Genomic DNA, 20,643 nt, shown 5'->3' with positions numbered 1-20,643 from the left:
CTGCAATTTTATGCTACTTTATATTTATGACCTAACGCTGCTTTGTTCCGTGTTCTTTGTGTGTGTGTGTTCATGGGTGTTTCAGGGCCATTTTTGACTTCTGCTGTATGGCCGCAGTGAAATACAGTGGGATTTTCCTGGTGCTGTTTAGTCAGCTATGGAACTTGCTTCTCATTTCCTAAAATTGGATCGAATTCTGTTTGTGCCGATTGAGACTGTCTCCAATACGCAAAAACTACTTCAGAAAGAGTGTCAAAATATGGGCTCGGATCCACAGAGATGGACACACGATTAGAAAATGGCAATGGCTGGCTGAAAGTCTGAGAAGAAGAAAGTAGTGGAGTTGGAAATGTCACGTTTCCCCTGCACACACAGATAGCCGAGTAAGACAGTGAAGAACGAGAGGGGAAAACACATCGCTAGCATGCATGTTGTACATTTAATTGTCTCCAAATGATGTGTCTGCATGAGATCCTGGGCTCGCTGAGCAAGCAAAGCCTTATAATGTAACAAAGGTCAGGGTGGCTGATTGCCTCCTAGACAGACCAACACTTGCAGGAACACCACCAGAGAGTGCAATGGGGGGGAAGGGCTCAACACTTTCAAAAATGGAAGATCAAAAAGGAGTCGGCATGTCCCAGCGCTTGTTGTTTGTCCCTGTGACAGTTTGGGTCCAGTTCAGTGAAGATGGTAGGAAATTTGGTTTTGGGAGAGTCAAGTTGTTACCAAAACCTTAAACCAGATTGCCCTGTGATGAGCATAGATTGAAGCCATTGCTGGAGTTTAAAAGGCACACATATTTGGAAATTATTTTATATGCAGGATTATACTTGTCATGGACTCTAGAAACTTATAGAGTGTTCATTTGGAATCGGTGTGCAGGTGGAACAAATTTTGCAGTTCAGCAAAAAGTTTTGAGCATTGTTTTAACTGTTTCTCTGGGTTTCTCTGCAGCTTGCCGGCTGTGCAGGTTTTGTGCTGTCACTGAGGCTCTGAATGCCTCAGCTCACATGACCTGGCTTAAAGTCCACCTGCCTCGGCCTGAGAGCTTTCCTGGCATTGTGACTTAATTGTGTGCAAAACTGTTAGAAAGCCAGAGGGGAAAAAATGGTTTATACAAATATTAACCATAGGCTTAACCTACTTCACAGTGTTTCGGGTGAAAGGGAAATCTTTTACCCAGTGCACACATGATGCAGATACAGTCTGTCACAATTTGTTTTAAAGCTCATATCAATTCCAGGTACCTTGTACAGTTTTAAAGCCATCATTTGTAATGGAAAAGTCTTTCAATGAGTTTTGTTGGCACAGCTGTATTGCCTGGTTTTCAATACACTGCTACAAGACGTTTGTTGAGGTTTGTAGGATCTGGGCCTAATGGATCTCCTCTCAGATCTCTCTTTCATGTTTCTGTGAATGCAGTTTTAAAGCAGCACCTGCTCATGCTGATTACCATATCACAAGGCCTGATACCAAAGGACTTACAGTAAAACTATAATTAGCAAGCGAACCAATAAGAATTGAGCTGATTTCAAAAGTGAACTGACACTCAGCTAAATAGATAAGCATATCTAGATGCCTATATCCCCGTCTCAGGTGATACATTTCAGTATAGCTCATTTCTTAAACTTTGCTGTTAAACAGCATTGTAGAAGCATGTACAGTACCTTTGTTCCGTGAAGCACAGAGTCAAATATTAAGAAAATCAGTAAGTCTTTTGAAAGGAAACAGGCAAAACTATGCAAAGATATATTCTAAACATACCTCTGTATCTTTCTCCTGCTCTCTCATTCTCTGTATTTTTATTTTGTGATTAGTTTCATTTTTCTTGTTTTATTCTTTGCTCGGTCAATCAGGGGCCATTTATCCCTGCCAATGATTCCAGTCTGAACTGTAAGATATTCTGTGGTTATCTGGGCTCTGTTCCCACAGTCCGAGAGGGAGAACTTGACTGTTTTAAAAGGCAAAACAAACAGGAGACACTGTTATCAAAGGGCATCTGTATCATTACTCCAGCAGAAATATGACTTGTACTAGGCAAAGGTCAGTGAGGAAGTCACATTGGATTTCTTCCACCAAATATGAATGATTTGTGGAATCCTTCAGCAGACGTAAACTCACAGAAAGGTCCAAGCAGACCCACACAATATGTGTTGTGAGCTTTGTTGGATTACAGAAAAGCTCTCTGTAAAAAGTGTTCTCATTTTTTCAGATTCAGTCTGATATTTAAAACATTTGCAGTTTGTGCACTGTGAATTATAGCTGACAAGTAACTCCAACTATATTATCAAATGATTGTTAGAGATGCACATCAACTCCAAAGTTTAAACATAAAATAGGTATGTGCTCTTGCTGAACTCTTTCCCTTTGTGGCTGGGTGAGAACTTATAAGATGCTGTTCAGCGTGTGTCGGCGTGATATAATGCATAAGGGTTTTGCAGTGAAAGGCAAGAAAACGCTCCTGGATGGGGTGGCTGTGGTGGTGACACAAAACAGAGCAGAGAGCGACCTTTCAGTGACCCCAGCACTGAAAGCAGGAGGGGGTCAGCCAGGGGCCAGCGCTGAAGGTGTGTTTTGGGGAGTGGCACAATCAGGAGAATGGCTATCATTGTATCCTGTGCTGTTTTATTTCCCCCAATATAGGGAGCGCAGCTCTTTTTCAAGAGGTCACTCAGGGCAGCACACCAATGGAAACAGGCTGATAAACTGATAGGAAATCTGTTGTGCAGCTTTTATAGTATGTTGCTATGATTAGCATCATAAGAGTTATGTGATGCGACTCTGTACAGTTTAGATGTTATTGGAAGCGGTATTTTGAAGAAGTGGCAGTAAATGTTTGTGCCACACCTTTGTCAAGGTAATGGTACATGAAGAAAGAAATGAGTGTCTGAAATAAATATGTGTAACGTTTTGTTAATTGGTTGTTGTTGACATTGCAGTTCTTTGATCGCGTCAATAAATCGTTTTGAATTTGCAGTGTTCAAAGCCCCTTCAGATACTCTAACAGGGTAATAGAGAATCTTAAAAATAACTCCCTGTATTACATTCAAATTTGCTTTAGCTTTATTTATTCCTCCACATAATTGGCTTTATGTGGAGGAAGGCTGGATGTGTCGGAACGTGTGCTCTAATAACATTAATGATAATGGGTTAGGGCTTGGAAAAAAAATATACTTCTGTTAATATCAGCAGATATTATTTCCATGCTGGGCAGTTCCAGTTTATAAAGAAAGAAAGGAAGACGACAATTTTTCCTTCCTCCTTTTGGAGCTGAATAGTCCTGGCACCTGAAGGCCGGGCAGTCCTGTTTGTAGTTCCCAGCCTTCCTGTTTTTCCCCTCAGTTTGGGCCTGCTTCCTTCTCTTGAGCTGTAACTTCACCTGCCTCTCCAGCCTGAGCTGCAGCGGTTAAGGTGCCGTTTTGGCGTGAATAAACCAGACACATTGTCATGGTAATTGCACAACTCATCACAGTGCTCCTTCTTTCCTTCTCCCTCTCTCACGTTGGCCCTCCCTCCTCTCCTCTTCCATATCCAGCCCTCCCTCTCAATTCAATTCAATTCAAGGTGCTTTATTAGCATGACCGATGGGTACAATCAGTGTTGCCAAAGCAACTAAAAATAATAAAATTAACATGGAACAAAACAAAAAATAGAAGTAAAAATCTACAGACATGTTACAGACATTTACAACAAAGACATATTATAAAAATATTAACATATACTGTAGGCGACTGGAGCATTATTGGGAGACAGACTCACTGTTCCTCAGGCTGTGACAGGAGATCACATACTGGGCTGCCAGATCAACTGAGTTCCCTCCTCCCTCTCCCAGTAGGATTGGGACCTGTTGTGGTTTTGGCAGGTGTGGGAACTCTGGGATTAGATTTCTGAATTTCGGGAAGAATGTTTCTCTAATCCCAGAGTATCTGTCACAGTGCAGTAGGAAGTGCACCTCTGTCTCTATTTCTCCCCGCTGGCAGTGGGAGCACAGCCTGTCCTTTCTGGGCAGCCAGGTCTGGCTGTGTCGCCCAGTTTCTATGGCCAGGTTGTGGTCACTGAGCCTGTACTTCGTCAGGGTCTGTTTCTGTTTGTTATTTTTTATTTTGGTCAAATATTCAGCTAGTGTGTATTGTCTGTTTAAGGTTCTGTAGCATTCCAGTTTATGTTGTGTTTGTGTGTGTGTGTGTCCCAGTGTGTGAGATATTGCTGTTTGATCTGTGCTGTGATGTGGTTGAGTCTGGGTTGTGGTGCTCTAGCAGTGCAGTCCTGAGGCTGGTTAGGGTTGGTGTGGCTCAGGTCGGTGAGCCTCAGGACCAGCTGGCTCAGGGGGCTCTGTTTTGGGCTCAGCTCTTGGCTCAGCAGGGCTTTGTGGTGGTAGGAATTTTGGTCGCTGTCTTTTAGGTGTAGCCAATACTTTAATATTCTTTTCTGTATGTTCTCTCTCTCTCTCTCTCTCTCTCTCTCTCTCTCTCTCCCCCCCCCCCCGCCTCAGCTTCAAGCTCAAAGAGCTTTATTTGCATGGCCGGTGAATTACAGTGTTCCTAAAGCAAAAATATTTCCTGACATTTCTAGTAAAGACATACTATTAATCGACATTTACCGAAGCAGTATTTGAGACGGTCACTCTCTGTTCCTCAGGCTGTGACAGAAGATCACATACTGGGCTGCAGCTCTATTGAAATTGCCTTTCCCCTTCCTCCAATAGTATTGGAAGCTGTTCTGATTCTAACAGGTGTGGAAATTCTTGGAATTAGATTCCTTATTTTAGGGAAGAATGTTTGTCTAAAATCCCTTTGTATTTTTTGAAGTGCAGCAGAAAGTGCGTCTTTGTCGCTGCTTCTCCTTGCTGGTAGTGGGAGCAGAGTCTGTCTTCTCTGCATATCCCGGCCTGCCTGTGTCACCCAGTTTCTACAGCCAGGTCATCGTCATTGAGCCTGTTCTTCATCAGAGTCTTTTTTTTTTTTACTGGCTGTTTTTTACTTTGGTCAGATACTCAGTCACTGTGTGTTTTTTTTTCACTAGGGTCTGGTAGCATTCCAGTTTATGTTGTGTTGGTGTGTCCTAATTGGTGCTTTATTATTATTTTGCCTGCTTATTGGTGCTTTATTATTATTTAGGAGTGCTTTTGTCTTCAATGTTCTCACTGCCTGGCCAAAATTCCCTGTTGAACCGATTCTCAGGCCAAGGTCTGTGCAGCTGGATTTGTGTTCCAGTGTGACGCTGTTCAGTTCAAGATTCAAGATTTGAAGTGTATTGGAATGCTTACTTATTCAGCTCTATCCAGTAACAGTAGAGAAAAAAAATAGCTACAAATGGCAAACAGACATGGACAATAAATGTAGACAATAGACGTTATAATACAGTGTGAAGTGGTGTCTTGTTTCCTGAGATCTGTCTTTCTTCTGGAAAACGATGACTGTCGAATTTTGTCAAGATTGACTGTCAGTGCCCAGTACTGCTCCACAGTGCCGGGCTATCAGTGTAGAGCAGTAACTTGATCTCGGTGTCATGTGAGGCCAAGAGCTGTGACTGCATCAACACCTCTGCTAGCTCACTGATGTAGATATTGAACAGTGTTGGGCCCTCGCTATAGCCTTGTCTCAATCCCACAACCCTGAGGTAGGAATTCTGTTCTTTTCGATTTTCCACTGCGCGCTTTTTTTCCAATTGATTTACTGACGTTGTAGACTTTACCCCCTACGCTCTCTCTTTCTTTCTGGTCCTCATGCCCCCTCTCTGCACAGCTAGGCAGACACACAAACAGAATGCCACATCTTTCTGCCCTTTGTGTTAAGGGCTTGTTTGTGAGAGAATGAAGCACATGCTCTTTTAACAGAGTAGCCTGTATTGCAGTTAAACGCCCTGTCAGCAGTCACTCACCCCGGTGTACAGAAATGTGTACAGTGTTCTAGCAGACAAGAGAGCACATGGCATCCCTCCAGATGGGATACCGGTCTTTCATAGGGATTACATTCCGAAAGCTGGTTCCCGCTTATACAGCTGGGTGGAGTGGAGGAACTGGGGTAAAGAGTCTCCCTCAAGGGTACAACAGTAGGGGAACTATAATCCACCAGTTATGAGACTAGAGACTTCCCACTACTTTATGCTGCCCCCCTGCAGTCTGGTAATACACACCGTATTTGCTACATTTACAGCTCTTGTATCTGCTGTTAAACCATGCAGGACACAGGACATGGAAACATGGATTTGTGTAATAAACACCTCCTCATTCACACCACCAGCCAGCCTAACCAGATGTCACAAGACATGATGTGCATCAAATACACTTTGTTCTGTTCTTTTGGTTGCTGCATGTTATGTGAGGTTTGTGGTGATGCATGGAATTTTAGTGAATTGAATAGAAGGCTTATATGCATTTTATATTTCACAAAAATAAACTAAAATGGCTTCAGGTTTAGATAAGGAATTTTTGAAGCTCTCATTTAAATGAGTTATTTTGTCACACTTTATCGCTGTCCTGTATTGTTTAATGTCAATAGAGATTCCTTGCATTTTGCAGCCCTTTGAGGTGGTCCAGGAAGAATGGTACCATAATATCTGGACTGGAAATAATAACATCACTTTATTAACCCTATACAATTTCTTGCATTAGGAATTCATCTTTTCGCATACCCCAGCTTGCTCTCCGTGAGACACACAGACCCACAGACTGTGAGAGAGCCTGTGTCAGAGTGCAGGGTCAGCCAATGAGATAAGGAAATCCTTAAACCTCTCATATCTAGGTAGCTGTGTCTGGAAAAACCACAAAGGTAGAAGTATTTCTTACAGTGGCGATAAAAATATTTACCCCCCTCCCTTTGGCATTTTTCAGCAGCCATATCACCCTGCAACTCACAACTGGCAACCCACTGAAGCTAAGCAGGTGTGAGCCTGGTCAGTACCTGGATGGGAGCCCTCCTGGGAAAAACTAAGGTTAATGCTGGAAGAGGTGTTAGTGGGGCCAGCAGGGGGCGCTCACCCTGCAGTCCATGTGGGTCCTAATGCCCCAGTATAGTGACGGGGACACTATACTGTAAACAGGCGCCGTCCATCGGATGAGACGTAAAACCGAGGTCCTGACTCTCTGTGGTCATTAAAAATCCCAGGGCGTTTCTCGAAAAGAGTAGGGGTGTAACCCCGGCGTCCTGGCCAAATTTTCCATTGGCCCTTACCAATCATGGCCTCCTAATATTCCCCCTATATGAATTGACTACATTGCTCTCCTCCCCACTGATAGCTGATGTGTGGTGAGCGTTCTGGCGCACTATGGCTGCCGTCGCATCATCCAGGTGTGTGCTGCACATTGGTGGTGGTAGAGGGGAGTCCCCATTACCTGTAAAGCGCTTTGAGTGGAGTGTCCAGAAAAGCGCTATATAAGTGTAAGCAATTATTATTATTATTAGTATTATTATTATTAGTATTATTATTATTATTTTTCAAACTTCATTTTCTTGCCTCATGAAATCAAAATGGATCTTAGGATCTTTTTCTTAATTAGAGAAAGCTTTGGGTTTGTTTTTTAATTGACATTACAGAGTGTTTTGTGTAGAGTTCAGTGGCAAGAATTCCTGAACAAATCTAATTTGATTCCATGATGAAAGGAAAAGAAAAGTGAAAAATGCGAAAGGAATATTTTTTATGACCACTGTATTTATACTTTATTGGTTCAAGGTTTCTTTATGTAAGGAAATGAGGACATTAGAAAACGTAGGAATTCTGAGCCACCCATTCTGTAATTGTACTCAACCCCCATGTCTGACTAGTACTCACTCCTGCCGGAACTTCAGCCTCTCTGTAGCTGAGGACCTGGAAACAGTGGTAACTCACCCAAATCGAAAGTCAGGGCTTTACGTGAGACTCGGTTACCTGACTCAGAGCTCTGGCAGACGGAACGCCTGCAGGCTCGTTGGCTCTCGCCATGCATCAGTGTAATGGAGTACCGCTGCTGGCGTGGGCTCGTTGCACCCAGCTGATGCTGGAAATAGGTGCCCGTGCAGCGTCTGATTACATCAACATTTAGCCAAACCACGCAGGAGGACTGTAGCTCCTGACATCGCACGGCAGTGTGCGTTTTGGGCGGGGGGAGCTGTCCTGAGGACGTACCATTATATTTCCAACCAAATATAAACCCGCAGGTTATTTTGCGGTGTTTCTTTTTGCCGACTGCCGCTGCACAGCAGTGGAGAATCCCTCTTTGCAGGAGCATACTGATCCCAGACTATCCTTTCTCTCTGAATTACAAGCAGCTTTAATAATTGATGAGCTGCTTTGAGATAACGCCCTCTACTATTTCTGAAGGGTGCCACAAAGAGCAGTAAAAGAGAAGACAGGCATAGAGGCAGAGTTAATTTAGCAAGGTGGGAAAGGCGGCAACGAGGGACTGTTATTTCTCTGTACTGCAGTAATATCTCGTTGCTGGAATTCTGTGCAGCAGGGCGCCTCGGAAGTCAATCATTAATGAAAGCAGACTCTCTGGTTTCCCTCTTCAGTTCCACTTCCGGGCTGTGCAGATGAAGCTCTCCTCCTTGGTAGACAGGCAGGAAGCTGGGCCCTTCAGCCCCTCAGTCGCTCAGAGCGGGCACACACCTCGGGGCTGATCTGTACATGGCGATATTGCTGCGGCCCTGCAACAGAACAGAAGTAGAGTCGAGAGTAGAGTAGAGTTTATTGTCATATAAACTGTATGCACCTACACAAAGACATCAAGGAAACACCAAAAATATAGAACAGTGGCAGCAACAACAAGTTAAATAACATACATCCTAGAGGAAAAAAAAAACATCAGTGTGAGCCAGTGGTAGGGGTAGAGTTCAGTAATCTGACAGTTAAAGGACAGAAGCTGTCTCTGAGTCTGGACGTTCGTGCCTTTATGCTCCTATAATGTTTACCAGAGGGAAGGGGGGAGAAAAGCGAGGAACCAGGATGACTGGTGTCCTTGACAATACTTCCAGCCTTCCTGAGGTAGCGAGTTGTATAAATGTCCACAACAGAGGGGAGCTGTACTCCAGTGATGGACTGGGCTGACCTGTCCGGCCCTTGTAATGCCTTCCGGTCAGACAATGAGCTGCTGCCAAAACACACTGTAATACCACATGTGAGCACACTCTCAATAGCGCACCTGTAAAGCGTGGTAAGGACTTTTGAAGACAGCCCACATTTTTTCAGTTGTCTGAGGAAGTAAAGGCTCTGTTGTGCCTTCTTTGTAGCTCCAGTTACATGCTGGGAGCACGTTAACTCGTTAGCGATGAAGGTTCTTAGGAACTTGAAGCTGCTAACCATCTCAACAGCCACCCCATTGATGTGAACAGGGGTGTGGTCCCCGCCCTGCTTTCTAAAATCAATGACCAGCTCTTTGGTTTTACTGACATTGAGGGAGAGGTTATTGTCAAGGCACCATTCCACCAGGTTCTTGACATAAGACAATGTACATGTGAGAGGAAGCCATTTGGCACTTAGTAGCATATCGATCTGAGGATCTCCTCCCGTCGTTTCTTGAAAGAAGCCAGGGCATCAACAGCATGGTCTGGTAGCTTGTGCCATACACAAAGGATTGTGGGAGTAAAAACCTGTCCCTTGTTCTCAGTTTTAAGTGTATTTCCAGCTAGTTTCTGCTTGTGTCCTCTGGTTTGTGTTTCACTGTTATTTCTGAAGAAATCTGCTTGATTGATTTCGTCTGTGCCCTTAAGCATTTTGAATATTTGGGGAAAAAGTCCCCTCGTAGTTTACTCTGTTGGACACTAAAAAAAGTTCAGTTGTCCCCGGTGTGTATTATTTTTACAGTTGTCTGGAGAATGGAGTCAACACCCACCATTTCTCTTTTTGGATTCTTGGTAGTACTGGCAGTAGCTGCAGTCATGCTAACTTTGTTAGGATTTGCAGTTTTTATTTTATTCATGGGAGGAGAAGTACAATTTTTAGTCTCCCACAGATCTATGAGGGCGTGATCCAAGTATTCAAAAGGTACTTTTTTACACAGAGTTGTGAAAGTATGGAACAAGCTATCCAGTCATGTTTTTAAAACCACCATCTTATCTCACTCCTCTCCTCTTCTCATCCTCTCCTTCGCTCTCGTTAATATTTCTACTTTATGCAAAGGGTTTTAGAGAATGAAACAAGCTACCTATTCATGTTTTTAAAGTCAGTACTCTGCTTTCTTTCAAGAAACAACTGGATTGGATCCACAGCTCCGTTATCTACTAACTGCAAAACAGTGAAGACGGACCTCCTCTCATTGGTAACCTTTGTAATCTTAAGTAGGTTTTTCCACTTTGAGCTTTGGGGTTTCAACTGGGGAAAACAAAATTCAACCTTTAAAGATATTTTTTCAGTTCTTACTTGACAAATGTCAGTAGCTCTCCAGCTGTGCCGGCAATAATCCAAGAGTCTTGCTCCATATCTTAGGCTGGCAATCTATTAGCAGTTGTTTCCAAGTGTAAGCCCTCTTTAAACTGAGCAAGTCTGTGAGCCTCCTTGTGCTTTGTTCTTCACTTCAGGACCAAAGCCTTTTGTAAGTAGCCCCGCTGTTGCGTAGTTGTGTCCTGGTCTTTGTAAGCTGCTATTAAATGCTGGAAAACAGAGATAGGTCTGGCTTTAATGTACAACAGAATGATCACTCAGCTTTTATTTTCTGTAGGTTCTTTTATTTGCATGGCATTGCAGAAGCAGTTTGTAAAAGGAATTCAGTAATGTAAAATATACCGTACTATGTAGTTTCATGTATACCAGAATAAGCAAATGGAATGTGTACTACAGAAACTAGAAAACTGAGCCTTTTGTTTTAATCTTTTGTCATTTTCTCTGCTCTGTAGTGTAATGTCAGTCTGTCCTTCCAAGCATGCTTTGAGTCCTTGTGTCATTCACTGGCGATCTTTGCAGAGTCCTGTGCGAGTGCTGTTTCAGTCTTTTTGCAGTTCTCTCCATCAGTTTTACGATCTGGCTTTCTTTACCTGTTAATTAGTATAACTCATAGAAGCAGATGTGTCTTCTGCTGTGTGATCACTCTCTTCCATTTCTATCTTTCAATCCTTTTTCTTCCACTTATATCTTTCAGTCTTAGAGCACAGAATAATACTGTCTGTTATCTCCACCCAGTCTTCTCTGGTTTCATCCCAGATCACTATCTTAACAGCCAGGAGTATTGCCATTGAAGTTCTTACTGTATGTTTTATTCTCTAAATATTACATATGTCTGACATTCATCACACCCCACCTGATAAGAAGAACTTTATTTATGTTAATAAGGTTTTATTTTGTTTAAAACGTAGTCAGCAACTACATTTATCTGACTTCAGTTATAGCCCTGTCAGTGCTCTGTTGCCGGTGTGACAGACACAGCTTATATACACAGTAGAGAATTATGTGAATAAATGCCCAAGTTTGGGAAGAACCTGCCTTGGTCATGGATCCTTATCCAGCCCTGAAGAAATATGAGAGCAAATATTGCTTGCAATAACAGCTTTTTAGGTCAGGGGTCTGTTTTATCTGTGTCAAGATTCTGTACATCAGCTGTGTGCTGAGAGTTCAGTAGAGATTGCTCATGCGGTGCTGGTGTAAGAGAGAGAGCTGTGTGTGGACTGTATTCGCCTGGCACAGCCTATCTCCTGACATCCACCCATCCACAGAGCGCAGGTGGGGGGTTAAAGCTGGGCTTGACGAATGATCTCACTGTGGTTATAAAGCCCTGCGTGAGCCAGACATTATTCCAGCAGTGGAGCAGCTCTTCGTGTGGTTTGAAAGGTGGAGCCCCATGGCTTCCCTCCACGATGCCTGGCAGTCGTCAGGCGCCAGCACCTCAATGAGCCCGATGTGTTCTTGCAGTGGTCCTTGAACGTGTGTTTCAGGGCTTTCCTTTTGAAAGTTTTTCCAGAATATGGCTTCCAAAGTGGCATGACAGACCCACAAGACTTTATGGACTCCTGTTTGCTCCTTCCTACCCCGTGATAGAAGAGCTGATTAACAGTTGGCTATTTCACCCTGCAGTGTATAGAAATCAGCCATGATTTCTGATTCCAAATGTAAAAGCGGCAGTTTTTTAACTCCAAGCCAAAGTGTTCTTCACTTTCTTCGGATAAACAACCTGCGTTTCCAATATGAATTGAAAAGCAAACCCAAACCTTTCCATTCCTTCTTCGTCTTTTGCCGTATTGGTATCTTCATATTGTTAGTTTTGACTTTCAGACAGGTGGGAAGCAAATTTTCTCTGAGGAAGAGATTTATCCTACGATTTTAAGGGCTTTCAAACTGAAGCAGGAAAGTCTAACGTTGTGCCCAGCTGGCTGATCTTCTTTAGAGTGCATGGGATTTCAAGTCACAGTGGAGGGAGTTACTGCTGAGACAAGATTTGTGAGAAGCAAGGTCAGTTTTGCTTATGTCTTGTCTGTCAGGTTTGTAGTCTGTTCATCTGTTTGTTTTCTAAAATAAGAGAGTGAGAGAAGTTCTTTCTTTTTCTCTTTCTGCAGGCTGGCTGGGGGACGATCCAGGGTTGCGCTTCTGAAGAGGGTGCACTGGGCCTGAGGCCTGACTCGGACAGACGGCGGCGTGCAGCTGAGCGTGGGCATGACGAAAGAGTGGGCAGAGGAGAGCAGCTGTAGGACACCTCTCGCACTGCAGAAACTTACACACACGCACTGAGGACTGGAACCCGCAGCCCCCTGTACCCCTGCTTTGGAACCAGGGTTTTTTTTCTTGTAAAAACTTGAAAACGTTTTTCAAATGAGGCGCAGAGAAGAGATTGACCGAGCCACGCAGTCAGTGTGGCCTGTATAACTGAGGCCATCTTCATCACCCGCATCATAACTGCATCTTCCTCTTGGACAGCTCTGCCGCTGTCAGCCCAATGGGCAGGTGTGTCCAGGGCACAGTCCTGACACACTGTTGCTTTCGCACAGCGTTCCTGCTACATCCAGACTGGCAACATTCACACTGAAAGAGCAGCAGGATAGTGTGTGTTGAGTGGCAAACTTTTAAATAATTTTCTTAAAAAGATTATCTTGCAACAAAAATTGATGTGTCGCCTTCAGAAGGTTCCCAGCTTCTTTTGAGTGCTTTTAATCAGTAATTGGGTTTTTAATGTTATTTAATTTTGAGTAGACCAGGGGTTCATTGCAATACTGCAGGCCTCCTCTGTGTTAAGGACGGGGCTGTAGAGTTGCGCATCTCCATTTGCTCCACAGCCACTTTTCCGCTGGACTTATTTTGGAATCTCCCTTCATTTGGGGATGTTGAACCCCCATTTTACCTTCTTTTGTTTTTGACCTGTGGCCCAAAGCCTGTATCTTGGGAAGTTCAGCAGAGGCAGGCCAGTCGGGGTGTGAATTGCCCTTGAGGATAGGTCGCATCCCTGCACCCACCGCAACATTCCCGCCGCTTTCGGATAAGATGCGCGGCGAGCCCCGCGCCGGGAGCAGGCCAGCTGGCTCGTTCTGAGGGATGCCCACTCCGTGAGCGACCCGCACCGCGGACAGAGAGGATGGCGGAGCACGCGGAGCTGCTGGCGGAGATGGCCTCCGTCAGCCGCATGACCACGACGGAGCGGCTCAAGCACGCGCAGAAGCGGCGCGCGCAGCAGCTGAAGGGGTGGGCGCAGCTCGAGAAGGAGGGGCCCCGGAGCCACAGGGGGGGCAAGGGGGGGGCGGGGCCGAAGAAGGGCCGCAGGGTGGTCTTCCCCCACAACATCACCCTGCTGGAGGCCGCGGCGCGCAACGACCTGGAGGAAGGTGGGTCTCTGACGCCGAAGCGTTTGTCAGAACAGGTGGATCATCAGTTTGTACAGCACACACCCACTCTACATTCCCAAGTGACACATGCAGCCATCGCCTAAGAAGCTTTGTCTATCTTTGGGAACCACTCTAGCCCTGGATTAGTGCGTGAGCTGTAGTATTTCGGTTACGTTGCTCCATCTGGGCATAAGCTGACTCTGCACAATTTCACCTAATATGTTCACCCTAAATGCACTTTAGGCAAGTGTTTTGTCGTTCTTGTTGCTAAATGGTTTGTTTAAAATAACTTTACACATTAAATTGCTCACTTCTAAAATGAATGCATGTGTGAAGAATGCAATCTATGTTAATTTTTTTTAAATATATATACTCATTGTACACTGTTAATAGCTTCAGAAGCGAGGTTTTAGGACCTGCCAAATTGGACTTTTATTTTTTAGTTTATTAGGTTACTTCTATGCCTTTAAATGGCATTAAATCAAGAATATTTTTCTGGCGGCTGTAATTGATTTAATCTCCCCAGTGTTGTTTATATCTGTTATTGTAATTCTTTGGTGAAATATATGCCTTTGAACAGTACAGGATGCAGTCTTCACTATTTTATATAACTCACTTACCATAAAAAAAATGTCCATTCAATTCATACCTGAAGAAAATGAGTATGCTTATTTTCACAGCTGGTAAAAGGTTCACATATAGTACTCTGAATCCAGGGTGAAGACTATATTGGCAAACTCTCCTTTATCATCTCTGTTTCACATTTGGTTTCAAGAACATGAGAAAGGTTACAAATGAGAGGAGGCCATTTAGCCCAATTAGGATGTTGGGTAGTTAATTCTTTGATCCGAGAATTGTATCTGTTGTTTCTTGAAGGGAGCAAGGTATCGTCTTACTTGGTAACTTCTTTCATTCTCCCACAATCCTTTAAGAAAAAGTGTCTCCTGTTCTCGCTTGAAAATGCTCTTCCATGTATTTCACTAGTTCAAGTGGGTAGCTGCGTCAGCATGCATAGACTGCAAAGGAACAAGTAATAGGTTTATTCCATGCTGAAAAGAGAAGAAGGAAAACACAACGTTTCGGCTGTGGAGTGCTCACACCCGAAGAAGGCTAATACACCTATTACTTGTTCCCATGTATTTCACTGTTTATTTGGAAGATGTTGACAGGATTGACTTTGTCAGTGCCCTTGAGGACTTTGAATACTTTGTACCAGGTCCCCTCAGTTGTCTGTTCTTGAGGCTATAAGGGTTCACATCTTTTAGCCTTTCAGTGTAAGACATTCCTTTAAGCCCTGTAATGTATCTGGTTGCTTTTCTTTGGATTAATTCCGGAGCAGCAATATCTTTTCTATAATGACCTAACTAAAATTGTACGCTATTCTAAATTTAGCCTTTTAGTTATTTCTAGAATTTGAAATTAAAATTTATTTATTTAAATATTGGTTTAAACTATATACTGTATTTTTTAACATTTATCTTTCTATTTTTTAAGACAAAAGATGTAAAGGTAAATGAAGTGTAACCTCGGCTAAGTCTTTTTCGTAGTGAGAATCTTCAAGCTTCCCACTTTAGTTCCCACTTTATCTTTAAAGTTTGTTTTTGATGCTTACAAGTAACCTTTGTGCTGTTGTCTACATTATACGTCATCTTACAGTTGTGTGGTCACTTGTGAGTGTTGTCTATTTTTTACTTAATCTGCTGCTTCTTCTTTTAACTGCTAACTTTAATTTTCCAAACAGTCTAGCTGAGCCTTCTCTTTTTGTGATGTTTCCATTGGTCTAATGTTTTTATATAATTAACAATGTGACTAGTCTAATAACTACAACAGAATATTCTAGATCATTGCTATGAATTAGGAAGAGCAGTAGACCTAATAGGCATCCCTGTGGTACTCCACTAATTACATACCCCAGTTTGAGCATTCTCCCCTTCTCTGTTCTCTCTGCTTTCTAAGTCCAAACATGTGCATTTCTTTGAGAGCCTACTCACCTGTAATTTGATGATTAATCTTTTATGAAGAACATTATAGACAGCCTTTTGAAAATCTAAATACACAGTATCATATTCTCTGTATCCGCCCATTGCTGTTGTTGCTTGTTTAAAGAGTTCTCAACAAGTTAAGCAAAGTCTGCTTTTTTTAAATCCACTAGGATTTTATTTCCATATAACTAATGCTGTAATTTAGATTTAATTATTGTTTCCATAACCGTACACATAACAGATGTCAAGATTACTGTTCTGTAGTTACTTAGTTCAGTTTTGTCAGACGTTTTACAGATGGACACTACGCTAGCAGTTTTACAGCACACAGGTATTAACCCCTCTCTTGTGAAACATTCAGAAGGGTTGTGTCAGTGGCTCATGAATAATGTTTCTTGTTTCTTTAAGTACAATTGGTAATATACCAATACCTGAAGCATTTGTGCCTCTTCTTTGCTTTTTCCAAGAAATGACATCTAATTGTCTTGCCATTTTCATTCTATAACAAAACCTAACCTTGACCCAGGGAAAATGAGGAAATGAGGGTTTTGTCAAAGGGGGTGTAGCTGTGTTACCTTTTCTGAGGGAGGTGTATGCTAAATTAAATCCTTTGAATAGTCTGGGTAGAAGGAAGGTGATCTGTGGTGCTGTTCATCCTGCTGCATTCTGGATCAGTCAGATTTATGGCCTGGCCATTGAAAAAACTTGGTTCCTCACATTCATTATTAAATATTTTAATGTTAAATATAAATGTTATTTAAAATATTTTTAACAGGGTTCACTGTTCCCATATCATAACCTTCCATCTCAAAATCATTTTGGAAAAGTGTTTGCTGTCCCAAATTGCCCAAGATGTCTGACCCTAGTGCTTGCCCTATTTATAAACCTTAAAGACAGTCCCTCACTCGAACCCCGATTTTCACCCCACCTTCAACTATAATTCAAACATTCAGCCCTTGCACTTACCACATCCCTAAGCCTAACCTTAGCCGAAACATTAAACCTACATCAAATAGGACTTTCAGACCTCGACCAAATACTGTACATGCCCAGTCATCACCTTTCTTCTCTGCTATATCTTTTGTACTAGACAAACCTTACGTCCAGTACCTACCCCAGTTAAAACCATAATTCAAACATTCCAGTCCCATCCCCTTCCCTGTTACGCACAGCCAGACTAGTGTTTGTGCCCTAACTCAAACACTGAGGATTAGCCAATACCTTTATATTTACATTCCTTTATACAGATGCCTTTTGAGTTTTTACCACAAACACAAAGAGTTTTTTCAGTAGGCAATTGCCCAGTAGGGGTTAGCACAACAGGAAATTTGATCAAATGGTAGACTGTAAACATGACATGGGGTGAGAGTAATTCAGAGGTGATTTAGAGGGGTCTGACTAAACTATATTTCCGTCCAACACTTCAAGTTGTCTGATAAGCTGCTCTATAGAAAGGTTTTTAAAAGAGTGATCAAATACTATAACCAATGAGAGATCACCAACTTAATATCCCCCTACTAATATAAATAAAGTCCAGTAATGACAGCTGTTAATGTGCAGTAAAACAAAACCAATACCAATGACACTGAAGTTATGCAATGGTAAAGCTCACAACGTTAGGATTTCTGAAGTAATAAATTCTGTATGGGATTCGCAGCAGTACATGAGTAACTGAGCATGTGAATAGATCACATCCAGCCCTACAGTCCATTGTTTAGTGGAGTAACCCAGAGTTACACCAACAGGATAGGACTTCTCTAAACCCACCATTCATCCATCTATCCACCCATCCATTTTCTAACTATTTAATCCAATTTAGGGTTGTGGGGGAGCCAGAGCCTGTCCTACCAAGCAATGGGCACAACTCGGACACAAAGACATGCGCACACACACTCACACCAGGAATAGATTTCCCAGAAGCCAATTAAACCTATCAGTAAGTCTTTGGATTGTGGGAGGAAACCAGAGCACCCAGAGGAAACCCATGCGAAAGAAGGAGAGCATACAAACTCCATGCGGGTAACACCTCAGAAATTGAACCCAAGGCCCCAGTTAACCAGTTAACCACCAGTTAACCACTGTGTGACCATGCCACCCCATAAACTCCCCACTATCTATTAAATACTTTCACTTGCTTGACAGGGCCTCAATATGGTTGAAACTGATACAGCAGTTTTCCAACATTTTATATTCTAAAGCTCAGTTTTAAACAACTGAGCAGGCCTTGAACTTACTGAATGATTCACTGGACATGACCTGTATGTGCCCATTTCTCTATTGCACTCATCCAATAACACGCGCTTTTTCCATCTCTAAAGTAACGAAAATAGGGAATGATGAACTTTTCCGGGTGGGACTACCATCGGACCAGGGAAGGGGTTAACAGCTCTGGGCTCGGATGTGCTGTGACTGCAGGAGTGGCAGTGTCCTGCTCTGTGGTTTATTACAGCACATTCCAAGTGAGGGATTCACGGGCATGTGGGCAGCTCCACCCTGCTCTCTGCAGCTGTCTCACACGAACAGAAACACAGGCACCAGCCCCATTCTTAACATGGCCTCTGGAAGAGAGAGAAAGAGGGGCTCAGAGACAGATGTGGTCGACCAAAGAGCCTCTTCATATTTCAGGCTTAATACATTGACCATTTGTTTTTTTCTGTTTCTTATGATCATTTTTTAAATAAATCTTAATATTCCATTTTCATATGCCTTAACTTGGAAGAATGTTTCTCCCACTTCATCCAGATGATAGTCTCCAGTTAACCATGTGGACAGGACAGGTGTATTACAGACAGCAGCACGTGGCTCTCAGATTGACTATACTAGGACTCCCTGTAGTGTCCCCATGTGTCTGCCTTGCATTCATTCATGTTTCTTGTTCTCTGAACTTGCTGTTCTAGCCTGGCAGGTCTTGTGTTCATCTGCAGCTTGTTATGTGTTTTGTGTAGTTGCATATCATTTGAAATGTAGCAAAACTAGTTTCTGATTAATTTGGTTGTACCTGCGTTTCTAAACTATGAAATGCGGGTAACAAAGAGCAGTCTAAAGCACTGTGGGAAGTGATTAGTGTTTAGAAATAGAGCAGGTGGCATTAAGATAAACAATTCAAGTGCTTAACTCCACAGCTTTGCCATATTGAATTGAGCCCTCAAGGGAGATAGGTGTTGTCTAATTTTCTGAAACCATTTCCCTACATCTAGTAGTGTCTGCACCACGCCCAGATGATCAAGGCCATCTGATGCACCACACTGCTGTCTCAATTCAGTGTATCAGGACTCTGTTTGTCACAAATTCTGAGGGTGAGGGTGCTAGGACCAGGAGAGTGTAAGGTTCTTTTTGGCTGTGTGAATTTCAAGGAGAATGTTTGATTTGGGTAGCACAATTTAATCTCTCTCTATCTTTCCATCTTCCACCTGCTGTTCTTTTTCGTCTCTCACTCCCCCTTTGCTTCTCTCTCTCCACAGTGACCGAGCTCTTGAACAGCGGGGTTAGTCCAGATCTGTTCAATGAGGATGGGCTGACAGCTCTGCATCAGGTATGAACTTGTCCACCAATGAGCCTCTCATGATGGTTCAGCATGTGTATGGATGTGTACATGTCTTTGTGTCTCTCGTATCTCGGTGTGCCAGGACTTCTTACTGCGACTCAGTGTTCAAGTTTCAGTGTGTCGCTTTGTCTCGGTGCATCTAGGTGTGACACTAAATCCAGTCTTTCAATTTGTCATTGTCTTGGCATGTCTCTGTCTCTGCAGTGCTGTATTGATGATTTTGAAGAGGTAGTATGTGCTCTCTTGGCTGCGGGTGCAAATGTGAACGCCTGTGACAGTGAACTGTGGACCCCACTGCACGCAGCTGCCACCTGTGGACACACCAGTCTCGTGGAGCTGCTCATCAAGCAGTGAGCCTGATCTCCTTTGTACTGACTCTGCACACTCTGTACACACACTCACACACTGCTCATCAAGCAGTGAGCCTGATCCCCACTGTACTGTCGCTGCACACTCTGTACACACACTCACACACTGCTCATCAAGCAGTGAGCCTGATCTCCACTGTACTGACGCTGCACACTCTGTACACACACTCACACACTGCTCATCAAGCAGTGAGCCTGATCCCCACTGTACTGACGCTGCACACTCTGTACACACACTCACACACTGCTCATCAAGCAGTGACAGTGAGCCTGATCCCCACTGTACTGACTCTGCACACTCTGTACACACACTCACACACTGCTCATCAAGCAGTAAGCTTGATCTGCACTGTACTGATGCTGCACACACTGTACACACACTCACACACTGCTCATCAAGCAGTGAGCCTGATCTCCACTGTACTGACGCTGCACACTCTGTACACACACTAACACACTGCTCATCAAGCAGTGAGTCTGATCTCCATTGTACTGACGCTGCACACTCTGTACACACACTCACACACTGCTCATCAAGCAGTGACAGTGAGCCTGATCCCCTCTGTACTGACGCTGCACACTCTTCCTTAACACATTTTTATACAATTGTCATCATATTTTACATGTTCCTGTCACTGGGGCACTTATACAGCAAACACCATCCTGGTGGAAATGTTTTCCAGAATTTTCATCATATTTTACATGTTCCTGTCACTGGGGCACTTATACAGCAAACACCAGCCTGGTGGTAATGTTTTCCAGAATGCACAAAAATACACTCACAGTGTTAGATGCATATGCTCAAATTTAGAGAGACTATGTCTGCCTTCCTGCTACATTTTCTGTCGGTTGTTATTGTCTCAGTTCACTTGGCCCCCTTGTCTTTGTATTGCAGTGGTGCTGACCTGCTAGCTGTCAATGCAGATGGGAACATGCCCTATGACCTTTGTGAGGATGAGGTTACTCTGGAGTTCGTTGAGACGGCCATGGCTGAACAGGGTCAGTGTGAAGTTGCCATTGTCTTATTACAGTAA

General features: G+C 43.3%; 1 protein-coding gene across 6 annotated transcripts in view; it reads left to right on the top strand.

The window, feature by feature from the left end:
- Positions 1–20,643, top strand: part of ppp1r16a (protein phosphatase 1, regulatory subunit 16A) — a 32,094-nt gene that overhangs the window by 1,326 nt on the left and 10,125 nt on the right. For 2 of the 6 annotated variants that reach the window (XM_088643150.1, XM_088643152.1), the window contains exons 2-6: positions 10,162–10,234; positions 12,459–13,715; positions 19,159–19,229; positions 19,446–19,591; positions 20,505–20,608. In XM_088643150.1, the coding sequence (XP_088499276.1) occupies positions 13,469–13,715; positions 19,159–19,229; positions 19,446–19,591; positions 20,505–20,608 (568 nt within the window). In that variant the 5' untranslated portion in view covers positions 10,162–10,234; positions 12,459–13,468. Of the gene's footprint in view, positions 1–10,161; positions 10,254–12,458; positions 13,716–19,158; positions 19,230–19,445; positions 19,592–20,504; positions 20,609–20,643 lie in introns of all 6 variants that reach the window. The other 4 variants (XM_088643151.1, XM_088643153.1, XM_088643149.1 and 1 more) reach the window with 2 other exon arrangements.

The sequence above is a fragment of the Lepisosteus platostomus genome, chromosome 8, assembly GCF_059453375.1.
Source record: "Lepisosteus platostomus isolate fLepPlt1 chromosome 8, fLepPlt1.hap1, whole genome shotgun sequence".
Lineage (NCBI taxonomy): Eukaryota > Metazoa > Chordata > Actinopteri > Semionotiformes > Lepisosteidae > Lepisosteus > Lepisosteus platostomus.
The sequence above is the reverse complement of the archived record's forward strand: the minus strand, read 5'-3'. Positions and strand labels throughout refer to the sequence as shown.